General features: G+C 42.1%; 2 protein-coding genes across 3 annotated transcripts in view; one reads left to right on the forward strand and one right to left on the reverse strand.

The window, feature by feature from the left end:
* rpl38 (ribosomal protein L38) overlaps window positions 1–18,928 on the reverse strand; it is a 1,062,689-nt gene that overhangs the window by 621,652 nt on the left and 422,109 nt on the right. The gene's annotated exons all lie outside the window — the stretch shown is intronic.
* The window catches only part of sdk2b (sidekick cell adhesion molecule 2b), a 452,414-nt gene that overhangs the window by 309,468 nt on the left and 124,018 nt on the right, over window positions 1–18,928 (forward strand). For both annotated transcript variants that reach the window (XM_049563134.1, XM_049563135.1), the window contains exon 3: window positions 16,036–16,142. In XM_049563134.1, coding sequence (XP_049419091.1) covers window positions 16,036–16,142 — 107 coding nt within the window. The remainder of the gene's footprint in view (window positions 1–16,035; window positions 16,143–18,928) is intronic.

The raw sequence follows: 18,928 nt of genomic DNA on the forward strand, positions 1-18,928 counted from the left end.
TGTGAATAAAAGCAGTAAATGAAAATTAAATTAAATAAATATTAATACAAGTAGAGCCACTTCAATGGATGACAGTATTCTAGAGAAAACTACCTGCTGCTGTACACCAGCCACTTTATCAGGTACACCTGTTCAACTGCATGTTAACGCAAGTATCTAATCATGTGGCAGGAACTTAGTGTGATCGGGCATATAGAAATGGTCATGATGATTTGCTGAAGTTCAGTATGAAAGGTGATTTAAGTGACTTTGAACATGGTTGTTGTTGCAAGACAGACTGGTTTTAGACATTGCTGATCTACTGGGATTTTACTGCTCAGCAATCCCATGGGTTTACTGGTCCGAAAAAGAGAAAATATCCAGTGAGTGGTGGTTTTCTTGGTGAAAATGCCTTGTTGATGGCAGAGGTCAGAGACCAGTGGCCCAATGTGGTAATCCAACTTTTGGGTCCATTGCGTGATACCGTGGGTCCCAAAAAGACGTTTTCCCATAGACCTGCATCGTCGAAGAGACATCTGTAATTCAGTGAACACATTTTTTGAGCATCACAACCGGAATGACTCGTTTCACTATCCAGATTTTGATCCATTCAGCCCGACAACATTTCAAAAGTGTAGAATTGCTGCACAATTAAATCATTTTTATCCCATTCAAGTCAGCTGAGGGCTGAAACAAAAATTAGGTGCTCGGCTGTACTCGACCATAAGCCCCAATGTGCTTGCTCTACAGCCCCATAATGCGGAAGATCCAAGTAATTTCATACCATGGAAATCAAGCCTTCTTGAGCAACTTTCATAAGAATCAGTTTGAACACGAGGCGCGGCTCCAACTAGAAAACAATGTTTTGATGCATTGGATGTGCTGAATGTGCATATTAAGGCAGTACAGGAGGAGGTGCACATTAATAATCCTCCAGGACTGTAACATGCTCATGTTTAACCCAAACAATGTGTCATGTGACTGCAGTTGGTTTGGATCCAGGTCGGAACACGTTCTCACCACAAATGAACCGAACCAGAGTTCATTTGTAACAGGACTGAGACCACCTCTTCAAGAAGGTCTCAGTCCGGTTCAGTTGAACCGAACTGAACAGTCCAAATGTGAAAGCACCCTCAATTTCATCATCTTGTTGCACCTTCTTCAACTGCGGCACCTGACTGGAGAATTAAGTGCAACACACACCGCCGCCATACGCCGTGCGTCAAAACACCCGCTTTCATTATGTTCTATGAACAAACCCACACAGGCGCCGGCCGCCGCGTCGCTCTGCTTCAGCCCACTGCTCTATTTCCAGCGCGGCCAGCGCTGCGAGTAAAACCTTTTATGTACGTCTCGGCCGCCGTAGTATCAACTCCAGTTGCAGCTTTCAAAGGGGTATCTGGATGCTTAACGTCATTAAGTTTTTCAAATTTTTAATAAGACGATTTTGATAAGAAACTCACCCGTGAAATCCAAGTTGTTGTTGCCTCAAAGTTTTTCCTCTTCTTCTTCCGTTACTAGCAGTTGGCAACCGTTGGCAACTAGTGAAGGTGCAGCCACTTAGCGGGCTGGGGTGGGAAATACACTTTAGTGTCGACGGTGCCGCTGCACGCCACTGCTAATGTGTGTTGGGGGGCAGCACTTGACAGCCACAGTGCCGCGCCCGTGGCAGTGTGTGTTGCACTTTAGTGCTTTCTACTGCTTATCTGGATGAGCCAGCTCCCAATAATGTAGTAGTGGGTGTAAAAAGCTCATACATTTGTATTTTCTTTTGCCAAGATTCTGAAAATTTGATTAAAATTTGCGCAACATTTGGATTGAAACCCAACTAATGAGTTCACTGTACTCCAATGGCCTCCACAGTCACCAGATCTCAGTCCAATAGAGCACCTTTGGGATGTGCTGGAACGGGAGATTCTCATCATGGATGTGCAGCCGACAAATCTGCAGCAACTGTGTGATGTCATCATGTCAATATGGACCAACATCTCTGAGGAATGTTTCCAGCACCTTGTTGAATCTGTGCCATGAAGAATTAAGGCAGCTCTGAAGACAAAAGGAAGTCCAAGCCGGTACTAGCAAGGTGTACCTAATAAAGCGGCCAGCGTGCTTATAGTCATGTACTATAAATTTCCAGTAAAAATGTTTCGGTAGATGTCAACAGAATGTGAAATAAGAGACCTTCCAACACATAACTGGTTCAGTTCAATCAATTTGATCCAATTTAATTTCATTATCCTACTGATGACATCAGTGATATTCATGCTAAACAGAAAGAGTAGCAATAATATCCACATTACAGGAGTGAAACACACCTGCACTTTAGCCTGTACTTGAATCACATTGTGTCAGTGACTGGCAGTGCTCGGACAGAGCCAGCCAGGCAGCATCTCCGTCTGGATGACCTTAATGGATTCCCCTCTGTAACTAAAAACATCCATTTTCTATCTCCCTGGTATTCTCCTCCGCGGCCCCCACATACAACAGATTTTTTTTTTTCTCTTTTACCTTTCTCTCTACCCCTTCGCACTCGCTCATGCCTTGTTTTCTGTGGCGGAGTGGAGTGAGTGAGTCTGGAAGTGCAAGTATGAGAGCTAGAGAGAGAAAAAACAGACAGCCTTCGTTTTATTATGCGTGTTTAGTGTCTTTGTGTACAAGTGTCTTAATGAGTTTCAGTGTCATTGCACTGTTGGCAGGTGTGACTGCTTTTTTCTAATTTGTGATCCACAGCCAGCTCTACGAAATATTTCTGTATTAGCACATGCACATCTAATTACAACCACCAACTAGACCGAATATTCAGCCGTTGACATTAAAGTAGTATTCTCTGATTCTATGAATAATTGAGGACGCACCGTTCACCAACATGTATTATGTGTGTATAATGTGTCGTTATGTTTCCTTGGGATAATCATACTTGTGTTGACACGATATGGTTGGGTTTTGCATAATGCTGTGTCTACAGTTTAATATAGTGTGATAGAAACATACTGGTGAGGTTCCCAAACGTTTAGTGCTGACCTACATTCAAAGCGGGCTGGCAGGACTGCTGGTGTCTGCAGGCTTCTCTCTGATTTAAACAGACCAACACAAGAAAATGTGCTGCTGCTTCTGCTGCTGCTGGTGTTGTATCGTACACTGTTTGCAATGTACAGCGAGTCACAGAACTGCTGCAATGAATAACTGAAAGTCTTTAGGTACAGCACAGGTTGAAGAGGAAATTTGAATTCATAACCTGGGTCCAGAAATTAAGTCGTCGCCCCCCCACATCACTTGATTTCATTAATCACCAACTAGTCCAATGTGGCTGCTTTAACGTCTGGTTTCAGACATCAAACTACTTTTGCTGCAGCCAACTGTTCTCTTTATGAAAGTTTTTGACACTGATGCAGTGACAATACTTTTTCAGTACTTATGTTTCCAGAATATAATTTTTTTTCTATGAAACTCTTTTTAATAATCAACAGGCAGTCATCACAACAGTAGCAGGCGTACAAGAACTTTACCGTAATGAAATACTGTCATATTAGCAGTAGGAATCTCAGGAGAACCAATACTTTGATACCAAGTTGATGCCAAAATTCTGAAAACATGACGTACTCATTATTCCCCAGTAACGTATGTCTTCCAGACCTGACAGGGCCAAATATACACGTCGACCAAACATTAGTCGGCCAAAAAGGTCATCAGGCGGCACAATTTCACTGGTTGCTTAGTCATAGGTGAAATATCAAATCAAAATAAATCATCTGGGAATTTAATTTGAAAGGACAAACACAGGAAGCGTCCACGCTCAGCAGTCAGCCAGGAATCAGGTTAATTTCCAGGGCTGGTACCTGCGGTTATTCCACAGGCTAGTTAATAACATGTCAGGCAGGAAATCCAAAGTGTGGGATCATTTTGAGAAGGTGAAGGACGAACCCAAGGTGATATGTAAACTCATCTTCATTGGTCGACTACAAACATGACGTATCATCTGAAACATGGAAGTAGCTACATGCCCATTAGCCCACAGCGTCATTAACAGGCGGCTCGCTCAGTGTGTGACGTGCACTTGTAGATAAAACATAGGCCTATATTAATGAAGGTTCATTAGTATGGTTTGTATTTCTCTGTAATGTAGCACAGTGTTAACAATGTTACTGATACTATTCTTTCTCACACCTTCAACTCAAACCATTGTGTTGCCCTGCACAAAATATATCATTTAATAATTAAATTAATATCGCAAACATGCGGGCGACTAGTCGACTAATGGCCCTAAATGACGACTATTGGTCGACTAGGAAAATTCTTAGTCATGGGCAGCCCCAAAAGTGTCCTAGTGTCTGAGCTTTCTTCTTCCTAGTAAAGGAAGAAGACTGCCTTTCACTATAGAAAAACAACAACACGTCGGAGCATATTTACACTTTGCTACATACGCCGGTAGCGTGATGAGGTGCTGAAATAAATCTGACTTGACCTGAGTGTCTATTCTGCGCTGAGTGCTGCAGGTTAGACATTCTTTTCTGATCGCCAATAGTTGAAAATATCTTTAAGTAAAACAATGCGCACGTCACGGTTGCTTTTAATCCAGCTTTTCAATCACAGCGCAGAAGGGACGAGGCAAATAGCCTGCCACAAAGACCAGCCGTCACTTCTTAGATGCACAGGTGCTGAACAACAGTGTGGAAAAATATGTTATTTGACATGCACACTGGAAGTTACTGAGTTCTAAATCAAATGTTTTTTTGAAAATTACGAAAATATAAATTAGGATTGGATCACTCACAAAGGTATTTATTATGTAAAACTGTAAGAAAGAAAATTATCAAAATGAGTATTAGTTAAACAAACATTCTTCCTTTCTTTTCGAGGCTTTAGCAACAAATGGCAAACTTGATCATTTGGCTGATACCTGTACTAAAACATCACAGTTCATTACCCCGCTCTGCCAGTGTGAGTGTGACAAACAGCCCCACCCATCATCCCTTCATCCAAGCAGATGCATGGACTTCTGCTCATCACATATTTGTCATACAGCAGTCATGCGTGCCTGCGCTTCAATCAACTAGTACAATGTCATGTGTGAACATGCAACACCAAACCGTTGTTGGCCATCAGGGATGCCTCGCCGCTTTAAGGATTGTTTATAGCATTGTCTGAGCGGCTCAGGGGAAATGAGCTTCCATCGGATCAAAGCTGGCAAATTCTGCAGAGAACAAAATGATAAAGCAGACAAATGAATTGGCCTGTATAAAAAGGAACAACAAAATACAGTTGACAATACTTTGTGTAAATTGTCTCCATCAGACGGTTGTCCATCTGTTTCATCCTCAGAGAAGATGGAATATATGAAGGCCGCTCCTCTGGGCCTGTAGACGAATTACCCGCTATTGATTTCCAGTAGCTTAAGCCACAAGTCCCTATTACCTGTCATGTGTTGTATGTGATGGGATCTTGTTCTGTCTTCTTAAGATCAGAATGAAGACTTTCATCCTATAGAATGTAGAAGATGATCTCAATACATAATTCAATTCACTTTCAAAGGACATCTCCTCAAAAATATATAGTGCATTATTGATTTGCTGCCACCTGCTTTTAAAGACTTCACCTACAGCTCGGTGAAGAGCTGGGAATGCATTCGTCACATGGTAGCGTTTAACTTGTTGCTCTCCATGATGGATATTTTCAGTTATGATATGCACAGCACAAGCATGTAATCATCCCATCAGAATAATGGCACACATCAATCCGTCCTGATCCCTAAAATAAATATGTAATTAGGCTGTCAGAAGTAATAATTTGCCACTGCTGTTGCCTCTGTTTATGTGGCGCTGAATGTACAAGCTGTTGAAGTCTTACAAGCATGCCGCAGTGTCGTAAGTGAACTCATTAACGCAAGTAAAGTGACATCAAAGTGTTGTCAGAGGGTGATGACCTTTTCATAAACTCCAAACAATACGACGAGAGTAAAACACATCATTACAAGTGAGCCGTGACGCACCGTGCCATGTGTCTGCTTTTATTATGAGTTGTAAAATAATTGTTGCACCAAGTCGTGTCGTGCAGAAGACGCCCTTTTTAGATCAGGTTTCAAATGATTTGCTGTGTTTAGCAGAGATGTTACATAAACCCTAATGACAGGAAACAGTTGTTGTTTTTTTAAATGGAAATGCATTGATGCTAGGGACAAACGAGTGTCATCACGGGCTTGTGTTAGATTTATGATGCCTTATGATGTGTCATGATTTATCGTCATGCAGTTTGGGTGTAATTACAGTGTCTGAGGTTTTATATTCTGACTGTATAACTAGCAATTTAGGTAAAATGTTATTGGAGCTCACCTTGGTCACAGGGATGTTGTTAAGAGAACACTCACTATAAGCTGCACTGCGGCCATCTTCAATCACGGATTATAGTTTCGCCAATCATCTTTCCCTCCCTCATTCTCTGCCCGTCCACCTTTCCCATCTTTTCTCCGCCGTCCTCCTCCTCCTCCTCCAACCCACTTCATACCCAGTCCTCCCTCTTTTCTCATGTCCCTCTATCCGTCTCCCTGCCACTCCTCCATCTAATCATTTCTCCTGAGTGGGGCTAATTAAAGGGGATCTGACGGAGTGCGCTGACCACAGGAACATCAATCAATCTCTGTCCAACACAGCGAGCCCCCGCTGACTCCCCCAACCTGCTGCCAACACGTACAGCTCCGCAAAGGTTAATTGTATTCATTATATAAGGGACGGAGCGAAAGAGAGAGACAGAGTGAGAGAGAATACTGTCTAAAGTCACCCTGAAGGTTCTGGCGCCGGGGTGAATTCTCGGTAGGCCTCAGAGAGGTTAAACTTAGAGCACCGACACCACCTGTCAGCTACCTCACCCTTAATGTCTGCATCTTCTCCACCCAAACTCTAATGTGACTACGATTTTTACTTTCCCCCCCGCTCCCTTCTCCGGCATCCATCATCTATTCACCTCATCTTCCTTCCATCTATGCATAACACATATACGTAATTGTATTAATTTGGCTGATGGAACATATGAAAGGAGCCACACATCATTAATAGAGCCTCTTGATTAGTTGATTAAGCCTTAACAGACTTTGGGCAAAAACTCATTTAGTCCTTCGGGTCCAACTGACGCTGCCGCTAATGAGATTTGATACCACTTCATTTTTTGTTATAGATATTAACAGCCTTCGAACACACCCAGCCATTTGTTATTCCAGCACTACTTCCATTTGGTGGCAGACACTTCCAAAGCACAAAGGCAGCTTTCTAGACATTATCAAGCGATTAAAATAACACTGGAGAAACTTTGCTTTGTACTGACGTTAATAATCTGGCATGAATTGCCAATTTCCTGTCGCTGTATTCATTGAGCCTGATATCATGTTAATGTCGGAAGATTTCAGTCCGGGAGAGAGGATCGCCTTGTTTTGTGTTTCCCTAAACAATTAGTAGTGAGTGGCATATCCATTTTCCGTCGACGCAGAGGCTTTGATTGCAAGAAGAAGTTATCTTAAAAATTTTTCACACCAAGTATAAGAAACACGTAGTTCTTATAACCAACTTTACACAATCTGATCAACTGTGTCAGTCTCCTCCACACTGTGCTGTTTTTATCAGAATGTGGAGGCTTCATAGATGTACGCTGACGACATCTGCATTCTGTCACCTGAGTCCAGTGTTCTGAATGGTCCATTGTGTCTCCAGCTGGGAGAAATGGACAGTGAAAGCAAAACCAGGAGGATAAAAAAGAAGCAGATGCATAAAACTGTAGATTTTTGACTAAAACTTTTTGTACTTTTTGCAAGACAGAACTGTGCATGTTCATTTTTGGGTCAGATTTATGAAGATGCACATACAACCGATTCTGTTCCGTTCCCACAGTTCGCCATCAATATCCTCCTGAGACCCTGTGTCCTCATATGAGGACATCACATTTTGGGTTTACTTGACCTTATACTTCATTCGTTTGTGGACACTTCTTTGTGCCAGCCAGTGGTAGTAAGAGCACACTACACCAATCTATGTAAAACAAGATGGCAGCCATCTCTGCCAAGTGAGTCTGCAGCTGATACTGACACAGAAGTGGACAAGGTCCAAAACCTGATCACATTTTATGGTTTAAACTTGTTTATTTAGGATTAATAATGTTTGTTGTTTGATATGGCAACACATCTGACCAATTTTAGCAACCGTAAGGAGATAAAACGCTGTCAATTAGGAAGTACTCGTTTGAGGACATAGAAAGTTTATTACCGTCTAATTTGAGGACATTCAAACTTTTCAGTTGTCCTGTTTGAGGACACTGGGACTTAATTATCATTGACAGTGTTTGGTTTTTTGATCCCAGATAGCTAGGAGAAATTAAAATTTGCATACCAAACAAAAGTTTGGGTCTCAGCAGTATATAGATACACTCTTAAACATCTGCATATCAATACTTGTGCCCACTCCAACACTCGTTAGACTTTTCTATAAGCAAAGAATATGTGTGGTTTTACTAACTGTGTCACATCGTGAGATTCTCCATTGGTGCCAGAACAGCTGTCATTACGCAACACTGTGGATATTTGTAGCGTCCGTACCACTAATTTATCACGTTTCCGCGAACCATCATTGCGTTAACATCTCAATCATAATTAATATTAAACATCTGAAAGATGATCAAGGATTTATACATTGCACTAATGTTGAAACTAACTTTAAGAAGTGCTTCACAATTCAGGATAAAGTTTTACGAGTATAAACAAGGAGACGATGGCTCAAATGTAAATAAAAAAGAATTACTAAATTTATCACTCATCATTCTCTGTTAAATTCCTTGCTTTCACACAGTCTCCAGTACAGGCAGCTGCCGACCCAGACCCAGGGGGAGTCTGAGTGAGACGGAGGTAGCTGCTCGGAGGAAGAGAGGCTTTCCTCGGTCAGGATCTGAAATAAAGTTTTCATCTGACTTTTGCTTAGAATTGCTGAATTTACAGCTCAGAGCAACTTAATATGATACAGTTTCTGTGGGGGGTTTTTTTATGTCCAGTGTCGGCATAAAGTATTGTTGCATATATGCGATCCATTGTTAGCTTATTTAGCACAAGTTAGCTCGGAGGGCTAACTTGGCTTCTTAACAATATTACGTTAACGTCGCTGTCACTCTGAACGTTCTGGTGAACCTTAGTGAAACTCTCAAACTCTGTATGGGAAGAAAAGGAACAGATAGTCAAATATATTTGTGTTGAACAGCCAAATCTGATTTGACTGCAGTAATTTTGAGTCAGGTACAGCATGGGAAACCCTGGCATGGTTTTTGTGCATATACATCTTTAATACATCTGGCCCCAGACGTGGATCTGTTTCAGAGGTCTGGACCCAGGCTAATTAAAAGGTCTGCATTGATGTCCCGTTTTCATGTGAGTGGCAAAGCGAACCAACAGGTTGCTACTGTGAATGAGTCAGTGGTGTCAAAATTGAGTTTCCTAAAGCATACACAATAGATATAGTCTGATAAGAATACAAAAAACAAACTGAGTGGATAAACAAAAGAAATGCAGATGTTTCCATACAGAGCTCGAGGGGGGACTGATCGATTTAATGAGTGTGAGTGCTGGCGCTCTCCACCATCATCATCAGAACACTAAATGAGCGACTGTGTTCTGGGGGAATGGTGTTCATCGTGTTGAGAGACTTGAAGAGTCTCTGCCACAGCACACTGAAGTTGTTCCGGCGGCTCCTAATTGGATGTTGGTTTTTCTTTTAATTTGTCACCCGTCCGTATGTGTATGTTTGATATCAAGTAACTTCACTCTGAGCAACCCTGAAGGCAGACAGACGCCTGGTCCGACTTTAAAGCAGGGTTTTTTGTCAGCCTGATCAAAATCACAACGACTTCAAAAGATATTCTCGTTCTCTGTAGAAAGGTCTGTTAAAATATTTAGATTTTGTTTTAGGTTTCATTCCCTAAACCTATGTGTTGGTTAGCTAATTTCACACAGCCTCTTAGAAGTATCATTCCGTTTTGCTTCTTTTCTCTTAGGCCTTTGGCACGATGTGAAAACGTGTGCCTGAATTATTTTAAAACCTCTTCATGTGCATTTAGGCTGAGTGCTTTTTGTTTAGACATCATCATACACAATACTTCAGTACTAACTACTCTTAGAGGAACATTTCTTATTATGGCTGCTATTATGTGACTCCCTAGTCCTCAATTTTAGCTTCATTTTTGTGCAAGTATCCCAGATTTCCTGCAAACAGCTTGTTGAAAACACTTCTGAACTTTTGAATTGCTCTCTTTTACTTCTCTTTCATTCACTTAAGCTCTCCCCAACATTTGCTCATGCAGGAAAAAAACCTTTTTAACAAAAGGTTAAATCATAAAAAAAATAAACTTTTGGAGCCAATTTCATGTGGTTACTATAGAAACCAGTGCATCCCATCACTGAAGACTACACTCCGACATCCTGCCTGGCAGTGTGCTAAGCACTCTCGAGCACATAGCATGCAGGAATGTGACAGCAAAGATGGCAAGCACACTCCTAGTGATAAGTGTTTCACCTCCCCACTATTTATTTTGACAAGAATCTGTTGTTGCTAGAAAGACTTAAATTAAACATGTACAGCTCGCTGTAGGCTAATTCTCCACTTCTACATGTTTAGCTGCCATCTAACATGCCATTAGAGACTTCAACAGTTGGCCGCGCCGTGTATCTCCCTCCGCACCCCCATTTATTAGTTATTGGAAGGCTGTTAAGAAGACGGTGCCTGGCGTTCGGAGCAGTCTAGAGCCCGATCTCTGAAATGAATTGCTCGAATGACTCAAAATAGACAAAATCTGTTGTGTATCCCAGAGCTGTTGAGGTTATCTCTCTCAGATATACCCTGGTGTATTGCAGATATCAAAGAGACACATGCACACAGTCAAACAAACATTGATCACTGATGAGTATCTACAGGAGTCTCTTCCTGAAGCCAGTAGGCTGGTTGTTAGTTCACAAGTAATGCTGTTTAACAGCTGTTATACACGCACACACACACACAGGACCATTAGGAGAGTTTTGAATGGCCACTTAAAATCATAATAGCCTCCTCCTGGCTGCATCACACTCCCCGATCTCTCTACAAGAGCTCTGTGTCTTATGCGTGTCTTTGTAGTCTCAATGCAATGAATCGTACAAATGAGGACAACACTTTTGGAATGCCTGGAAGGCGCTCGTGTTGTTGCACTCGGGTGTGCCCGCCAAAAGTAGTGGAGGTGGTTGTGCGAGGAATGAAACAAGAGAGCCTGAGTGAGTAATTCAAACCGATCGTTGCACAAAGCAGGTGTGATTGTTAGATTGTCGCTTTCAGAATTCTTTTGAGACAACCTGGATGCAGTTCAGTTTCAGTTTATTCACAAAAAGAATTACTGTCTCATAGTTGTTTGTCTTCGCGAACCAATCAAGTTCCACTAACAGTTTACATCCTTGTCTGTGAAAACGTAGATGCTTTACACACAGTTCCCCCCCCCAGCAGCAACGAACATCTATACAAACAGCACAGTTTCACACCCACAGTCAGTGTCAACATCTCCGTATCTAAACAAATGTCTCCTAAAGTTATGGTGTCACAGTGAAGCTGACCTTTGACCTTCTGGATATAAAATGTCATCACCTCATCATGTTATCCTATTAGGCATTTGTGTGATATTTTGTCATAATTAGCAAAGTAATTCCTGACTTATGGCCAAAAACATGTTTTGTTAGGTCACAATGACCTTGACCTTTGACCACCAGTCTGGACGTTTGGGCCAAATTTGGGGAAATTCGCTTGAGGCCTTCTTGAGATATCATGTTCATGAGAAGGAGACAGATGCAAGGTCACAGTGACTTTGACCTTTGAGCACCAAAATCTAGTCAGTTCATCATTTGCCAAATTTAAAAAGAATTCCCTCTCTGTGTTCTTGTGATATTGCATTTATAAGAATGAGACAGACAAGGTCACAGAGACCTTGACATTTGACCTTTGACCACCAAAATCGAATCAGTTCATCGTTGAGTCCGAGTGGATGTTTAGGCTGTTGTTGGTGTAGAGGCATAAATAAAAAGTTAAAGCACAGTTTATGAGACATAACAGAGATGTGAAATGAGACACCTTGATAAGCTACCTAAAGCCTGGCAATAGGCACCCAGACACTAAGCTAATGGGCAGCATGGTGGTGCAGTGGTTCGCCTTGCAGTCTATATTCAAGAACAAGAAAGTGCAAATATTATGCGGTGACATTTACAACCTACAAAACTTCTAACAACCTAAAAACTAAACTACCGTAATCCTAACTACTAGGTGGTCCCAAGATATTTATTCCTTTTAGTGTAAACATTGGTTTAATAAGATAGATGCAATAAATAGAGACATATGGCAAGTGAGATCTACAGTACCATTTAAATGGATTTGAGTATAGAGGGGTTACGAAGTCCCCAACCTTTAAGGGTTTTCAAGCTTTAACATATTTTTGTAGTAACTGCTGCTTTAAGGCTCATTTTGGTAACAGACTCAGATGACGACATTTTTACAGTGTTATCAGCCTCGATCCATACCTGTGGACCTCTGCAAACCAATAAAGCATGTACATTTAAGGTTGCATTTTTACACTTTATAATACATTTTTTTTACTGGGCTTATGTGAATGCCAGGAAAAGTAAAGTGGAATAAGGTCACGAAGTTTGTTGTTGAGCTTATAAACAACAGTATAGAAGCATTAAGGGACATTGTCTGTTCAGCAAGCTTCAGCAAGAGGGTCAGTGAGAGCATTTGCCTTAGACCATGATATGGCACCTTTACCTTTCTTCTGCAGAATCCATCATTTCAAAGCATAACTCGGAAAGGTATTGCACCATATAACATTACAGTAATTTATATGAGGCTTAAATAAAGACTTGTGTAATGGTAAAAGTTCTTTAAGTGAAAGGAAAAGCCTCAACGTGAAAAACAAGTCAATATATCTGGATGGTTCTTCTGTCAGTTCATCTAAAGCTTTCCATGTGCCTATGATTTGTGCTGTTCAAGGCTGCTCCAGTGGATCAAATTGGGGAAAAACAAGGGCCACTGTAAGTCCTGAAAATCGTAGGACGTAAAGGGGAGAAGTAAAAAAAGAAAATCTCTGAGAAACAGCGGCAGATGTGGATCAAAAACCTTTGTCTATAGTCAAAGGTTTCAACTTGGAATCAGTTAATTTCAAACGTAAATCTTAAAGCGTTGTGTTAAACATGCTCCGAGTTGGATGCAATTACAATGTGCTGTGACTGCTGTAACTTCTCCATGTTTTTAGCCACAACCTAGATTTTTAAAGATGCTTCACCAGATCTCTGGGAACGGTTGATCTAGTTGGTTCCCAACTGGTGCAGCCACAGGGTCCAAATTACTCCTTAGTCATCAGTTCAAGGTCCACACAGTTTGATATATTCTATGTCATTAGAATGTCGTCGAGCTACTTTGCCGTCTCCATCAAGTAGCTGCCTGTTAGTCATTCATTCTACTGCAGGAAATAGCACTTTGAAACAAAAGCTATGCACCAAAAATTCACTGTTCTTCAAAATAAAGGGTGTTTTTTACAAACTTTACAAGTTCTCAGTAGGGCCCGACCGATAGGGATTTTTGGGGCCGATGCCGATCCCGATATTATGGAATAAAAAAATCTGATAACTGTTATATCGGCCGATTAAATTTTTACATTTTTCAATTTAAAAACCCCTGAAATACCTGCTTTTGATGGCTTAAATATAGTTCAAACACTTGTTACAAAGATATAAATTGAAGGAAGAACATTTTACTATTTTCAAATACTTTTATTATCAGAAATTGTGTGGAACAAGCAGCATATGAACAATTTGAACACAAAATAAATCAAAAATATGACGTGCAAAAAGTAGGGCTGGGCAGTATACTGGTTCATACCGAAAACCGGTATTTCTTTTCGTTATGTTATGAATTTTTCATGTACCTCAATACCGGTGAATAGCCCAAACAACGTCCAGAACCTGCGCAGCGGGAAAGTGTTTCAGCGGGGACCCATTTCACCGCTGCACACCACAGGCGAGCAGCGAGAGTGAGAGCATAGAGAAAAGTTTAGAGGCGAAAATGGCTGCCGGAGAGTCCTGAAAGTGACGACCCAGAAAAACTCATACCGAAAAGAGCAGTGTTCCCCCTATATGCAGCTAGCAGCGGCGCACCACTGTTTACAATTCTCCTCTGCTCTCTGTTTCGCCCTGACACCTAACCCTTTTCAGCATTATCTGATTTAAGTGACAACCTGTGCCCGTGCCAACTGTATCCCCTCAGGGCCTCCATACAGTTTCCTGTCCCTAACCTAACCCTAACCTAAAAAACTGGGACCTCTGGGAAGTAAAATAATCATGCAAAGTCTATATGAATTAAGGCATTCACATGTATGTTCACAGTACCAGAGTTGTTCTTATTATTGCCAATTTAACAGAGGTAGGTTATAGTGCAAAAAGTAACACAAGGACATCATTTCTAAGTAAAACACCGTATTCCCTGCATTTTATTAGGGATGAAAATATAAGTGTTAACATCGGCGTATGGCTATAATCGCCCGGCCGATAAATCGGTCGGGCCCTAGTTCTCAGGTCATTTGTGGTCCATTCAGAATGGACCCACGACCCACTTTTAAACCGTGACCCATCAGTGGGCAACCACTGATCTAGTTGGTAGAAAATAGTGGCTAAAGTTAGTTAGCATAAGCTAGTAATGTTAGCCTGACAGCAGTGCATCCATGTGCAGAGTTGAAATATAAAATATAGTTATACTCGCGCAAGATGATAGTCGTTTTATTCTTTTACCCAACCACACACAAAATAAAGTCCCCTAGACTCTTGTACGCTTCAGTCAGCTTGCCAAGTTACGTTTGTAAAGTTAGGAGGTCTGGAGGGCGATGTAATTTGTTACGATGATTGTGTCCACACCGGGCAAGTTGCAGGAACAATCACTTTTCCTTGTTTGTATGGATCACATCGAATGTGAGTATCAATTTTGTGATGATACCTGCTGCCCTCGGGTTCATCTTGTTCTTTTATGAAGTTATGTTCCACTATTTTCACTCAACACAGTAATTGGATTTATCACTTCCTGCCCTCCATCGGAATTTTGCGCTTCATAACAGTGGCATGTGACTCTTAAAGCTTAACATCATGTATGTGAGTAGACTTACTGAACTCTTAAAGTAGACTGTTTATAGTATATTCTTACTTGTATATGTATATTTCCGAAGTACATTCTTTCCTGTGCAGGTTAAGTTGTGTAACATCAGTCATATTTTTACTGTGCTTTAAAGTGTATCTGTGGCAACCTGCATTATAGGTTTTAATTATAGTTTTAGTACATCCTCACCTGCCACTTGTTCTTTTAGCATCAGCTGTATCACCAGATGTGGCTCTAGGTACAACATACATCAAGTGGGTAGTTAGTCTCCACAGTGCAGCTGCTTGGTAAAGTGTATGTTACGCTGCCTCCACATGGCGGGGAGGCAGTACTGCCGCCACAGCTGGACACCAAAGTCAAGGTCAGAGGGAGAGTGTCAACTGCTGGAGACATTTGGCTTCAACCTTTGTCCCGGGGGATTTTTAGCATACGTATGCATGTGCGTGTTTGCAAAGAGGAAATTTGAATGCAAGTGTTTGTTGTCTGCGCCTATCTGTGTAAGTGTGTGTGTGTGTCTTGGGGGAGAGCTTTGCTGTGGTAGCTGGGTTAGCCTCTCGAGCATCATTATCATTGGAATAAACAATAGCTAAGCTCCGATGTCCTCTGTGCCCTTGTTCCTCTATTAGATGGTCTTACGTTTGTGTGTGTGTGTGTGTGTGTGTGTGTGTGTGTCTTGAGACACTGATGTGTGCCTTTTTCAGCACGTTTGTGCTCACAAATTTGCAAATACCCGTGTTTGTGCACTTAACATAAGTACCCTTTTGATTTCTCCTTTTGTCTTAATTAGTTTACCAGTTTATTGCAATTTAAGAGAACCCTCATGCATATCTTGTGTGTGTGTGTGTGTGTGTGTGTGTGTGTGTGTGTGTGTCTGTGCTTATTAAAGGTACCTAATCCCTTCGTTGGACCGCTCCCATGCTGGCTTTTACCGCTGCATCGTGAGGAATCGGGTGGGAGCCCTTCTGCAGAGGCGCACAGAAGTACAGGTGGCCTGTAAGTATCCACACGGGATGTAGGTGAAACACAGATGACTGGCCCTAATGGATAAATAAGAGGATGGATGATAGATGGATACGAAGAGAGGGTGTGTGTGTGTGTGTGTGTGTGTGTGTGTGTGTTTGACTGCCTGCAGAGTACACAGTATGCCCACACTCTGTTTGGTTGCCTTTGTATGAAGGACTGAGCAGGGAGGGACAGATGCTGGCAGGGTGAAAGATCTACCTGCATATCATTCGGTGTGTTATCAACCCGGACAGCTGTTCCACTCAGCATTCTCATTAGATTGATATTGTTGCCGTGGTTGTTTTTAACGTTGCTTCATTTCAATATGACCGCCGCTTATTTCATTCTCTCCCTTTTGTCAACAACATCTGTCGTTTCTTGGCGAAAATAGGGCTCAGATGCGCCGTGTTTCTGTAAATTTCCAGCGCCACTTTCAGGCCGCTCGGCTCCCTCGTCTTGTTAACGAGCTATTACAAACGCACCGCGGAGGTGTCTGGAGTGTTGTCACATCGAATCCACCCACACCCTCCCCCCCACACACACACACCCTCCCTCCATAGGCACAACCGCCCATTATCCCACCTTCCCAGGGTATGCCAGGTTCATTGGCTTCCCCTTGTTTCAGCGACATTTGAGTGGATGTGACACGCCGCTGTACCTGAGTGAACAATGCAGCCAACCAGGCGTGCAGGAGAGAGAGATGGGAGGGAGACAGAGAGGGGCCTAACAGTCCCTCAGGTCCACTTCTTGGGCAAACATGCTGTTGCTGAAGCCAACTGCTTTCTTGTGCATCTTCTCTCTCCTCCAGCAGTCTGACTCTTTGTTGCCTCCATTGCTGTTTCTTTCTGTTATTGCTTTCCTCCCTTTCTTTAGACTTTGTCTGTTGTCTGGCCACCACTGCTTTCTATTCATTTCTTGGCTTCCACCCCACTGCTATTCCGTTTCTCTTTTATTCCCACCTCTTCCCTCTTCCACAGTCCTCCTCCCCCTCATCAGTTGCTCATGAAGGGACACGGACTGCGAGACAGAGTAAAAAAGGAGAATTAAGGACACCTGCAGAAGAAATGGATGAGATCGACACGGGAGGGAAGGAGGGAGACAAAAAGATAGAAAGGCAGAGATGGGGAGATCTCTTTTGCAAGCTATTCCATTGAGGCAGCACAATTAGGATTGCAGAGACACACCTCGGAGAAAGGGAAACATGCCGAGGCATTAGAGTTTAGGGAAGGGGAGGAGGACATCACATCGCCGAAACTGCAGATCAAAGTCAGGGGATTTGCACACTTCCCAGATTTTCATTTAAGCTAAGCACCACAGCTCCACCGCAAAGCCAGATTACCTTTTTTTTATTCTCTTTGAAAGAGAGCGAGAGAGAGGGAGAAAATAAGATTGCCATCGATGCACAACCACTCCAACATCCCCCAGTTCAAAGCCCCATACCTTGATCCCTACATTTTTCAAAGATATTATTATTTCTAAACTGTGTTAGAACTTAATCGAGCGTTTGATGTTACGTTCAAATGATTTTAGCAGAGTTTTTTTTTTTATTGTTTTCCTTGAGTTGAAGAGACAAGTAAGTGATCTTTTCCTCGCCTCCTGCGGAGCTAAGAAAAAAACAACTTTAAAGGGATAGTTTGGATTTTTAAGTGGGGTTGTATGGGATACTTACCTACAGTAGATGTCCGTTGGCACGACCCAGTTTGAAGAAGCAGAATGGAGTCCAACATGGTGACGGGGTCAGCAACAAAATGTATGTTAGTCACTTTTTATACCACTTTACCTTTCTGTCCGACAGCCCATTTTGATGGGGATGCCATTACCGGCCTCAGTTACCCATCTTTGCCCGCGTCAAAGCCACCACACTCTATTGATAAAAGCAGTAATTTTAGCTTGCTGAACACAGGAGCTGCTGATCTACCACTTCTTTGATTGGGTAGTTAGTTTGTGTTGTTGTGTGTCTTTGGTGAATCCAAACTAACAATTGTAAACACCAAAGTCACACAATAACTGAGAGTGCTTTCAGACCGAGAGTTGTCTTGCTTTAGTCTGAATCAGGGACAAATTTTTGGACAAAGTTGTATAATTGCCTAGAGTTGGTTCATGTTCTCATGGCAGCATTTACAAGCGGACCAGATCAAATGCCCTGTGTGAGAAAGCTGCTCTTGATTGGTCAGAATTTCCATGTGGCAAAAATCCAGGAAGTAAAGCAAACGTTGAAGAAGAGTACACTTGCAAGATAAATGTGACACTTTCTAATGTCACAATGGAGGGGCAACTACACAGGTTGATTTTAGCGCTGCTCATCGTGGACTATATTGCTGTCATTGTTCATTTTAGTCAAAGCATACAGTTTGAAAACGAGGCGCGGCTCCAACTAGAAAACAATGTTTTGATGCATTGGATGTGCTGAATGTGCATATTAAGGCAGTGCAGGAGGAGGTGCACATTAATAATCCTCCAGGACTGTAACATGCTCATGTTTAACCCAAACAATGTGTCATGTGACTGCAGTTGGTTCAGATCCAGGTCGCAACACGTTCTCACCACAAACGAACTGCACTACAGTTCATTTGTAACCGGATCGAGACCACCTCTTCAAGAACGCCTTGGTCCGGTTGTTTTGGTGCGCACCTGAGTGTGATTGCTGTGTTCACACCTGCCCAAACGAACCGCACTTAGGGGGCAAACAAATTTGAATTCGATTGAACCGAACCAAACAGGGCAGGTGTGAAAGCACCCTGAAACAAAATATCTGATTGAGGCAGTGGTAGACAAGT

Source organism: Epinephelus fuscoguttatus, linkage group LG20 (genome assembly GCF_011397635.1).
Source record: "Epinephelus fuscoguttatus linkage group LG20, E.fuscoguttatus.final_Chr_v1".
In the NCBI taxonomy this organism is placed as follows: Eukaryota; Metazoa; Chordata; class Actinopteri; order Perciformes; family Serranidae; genus Epinephelus; species Epinephelus fuscoguttatus.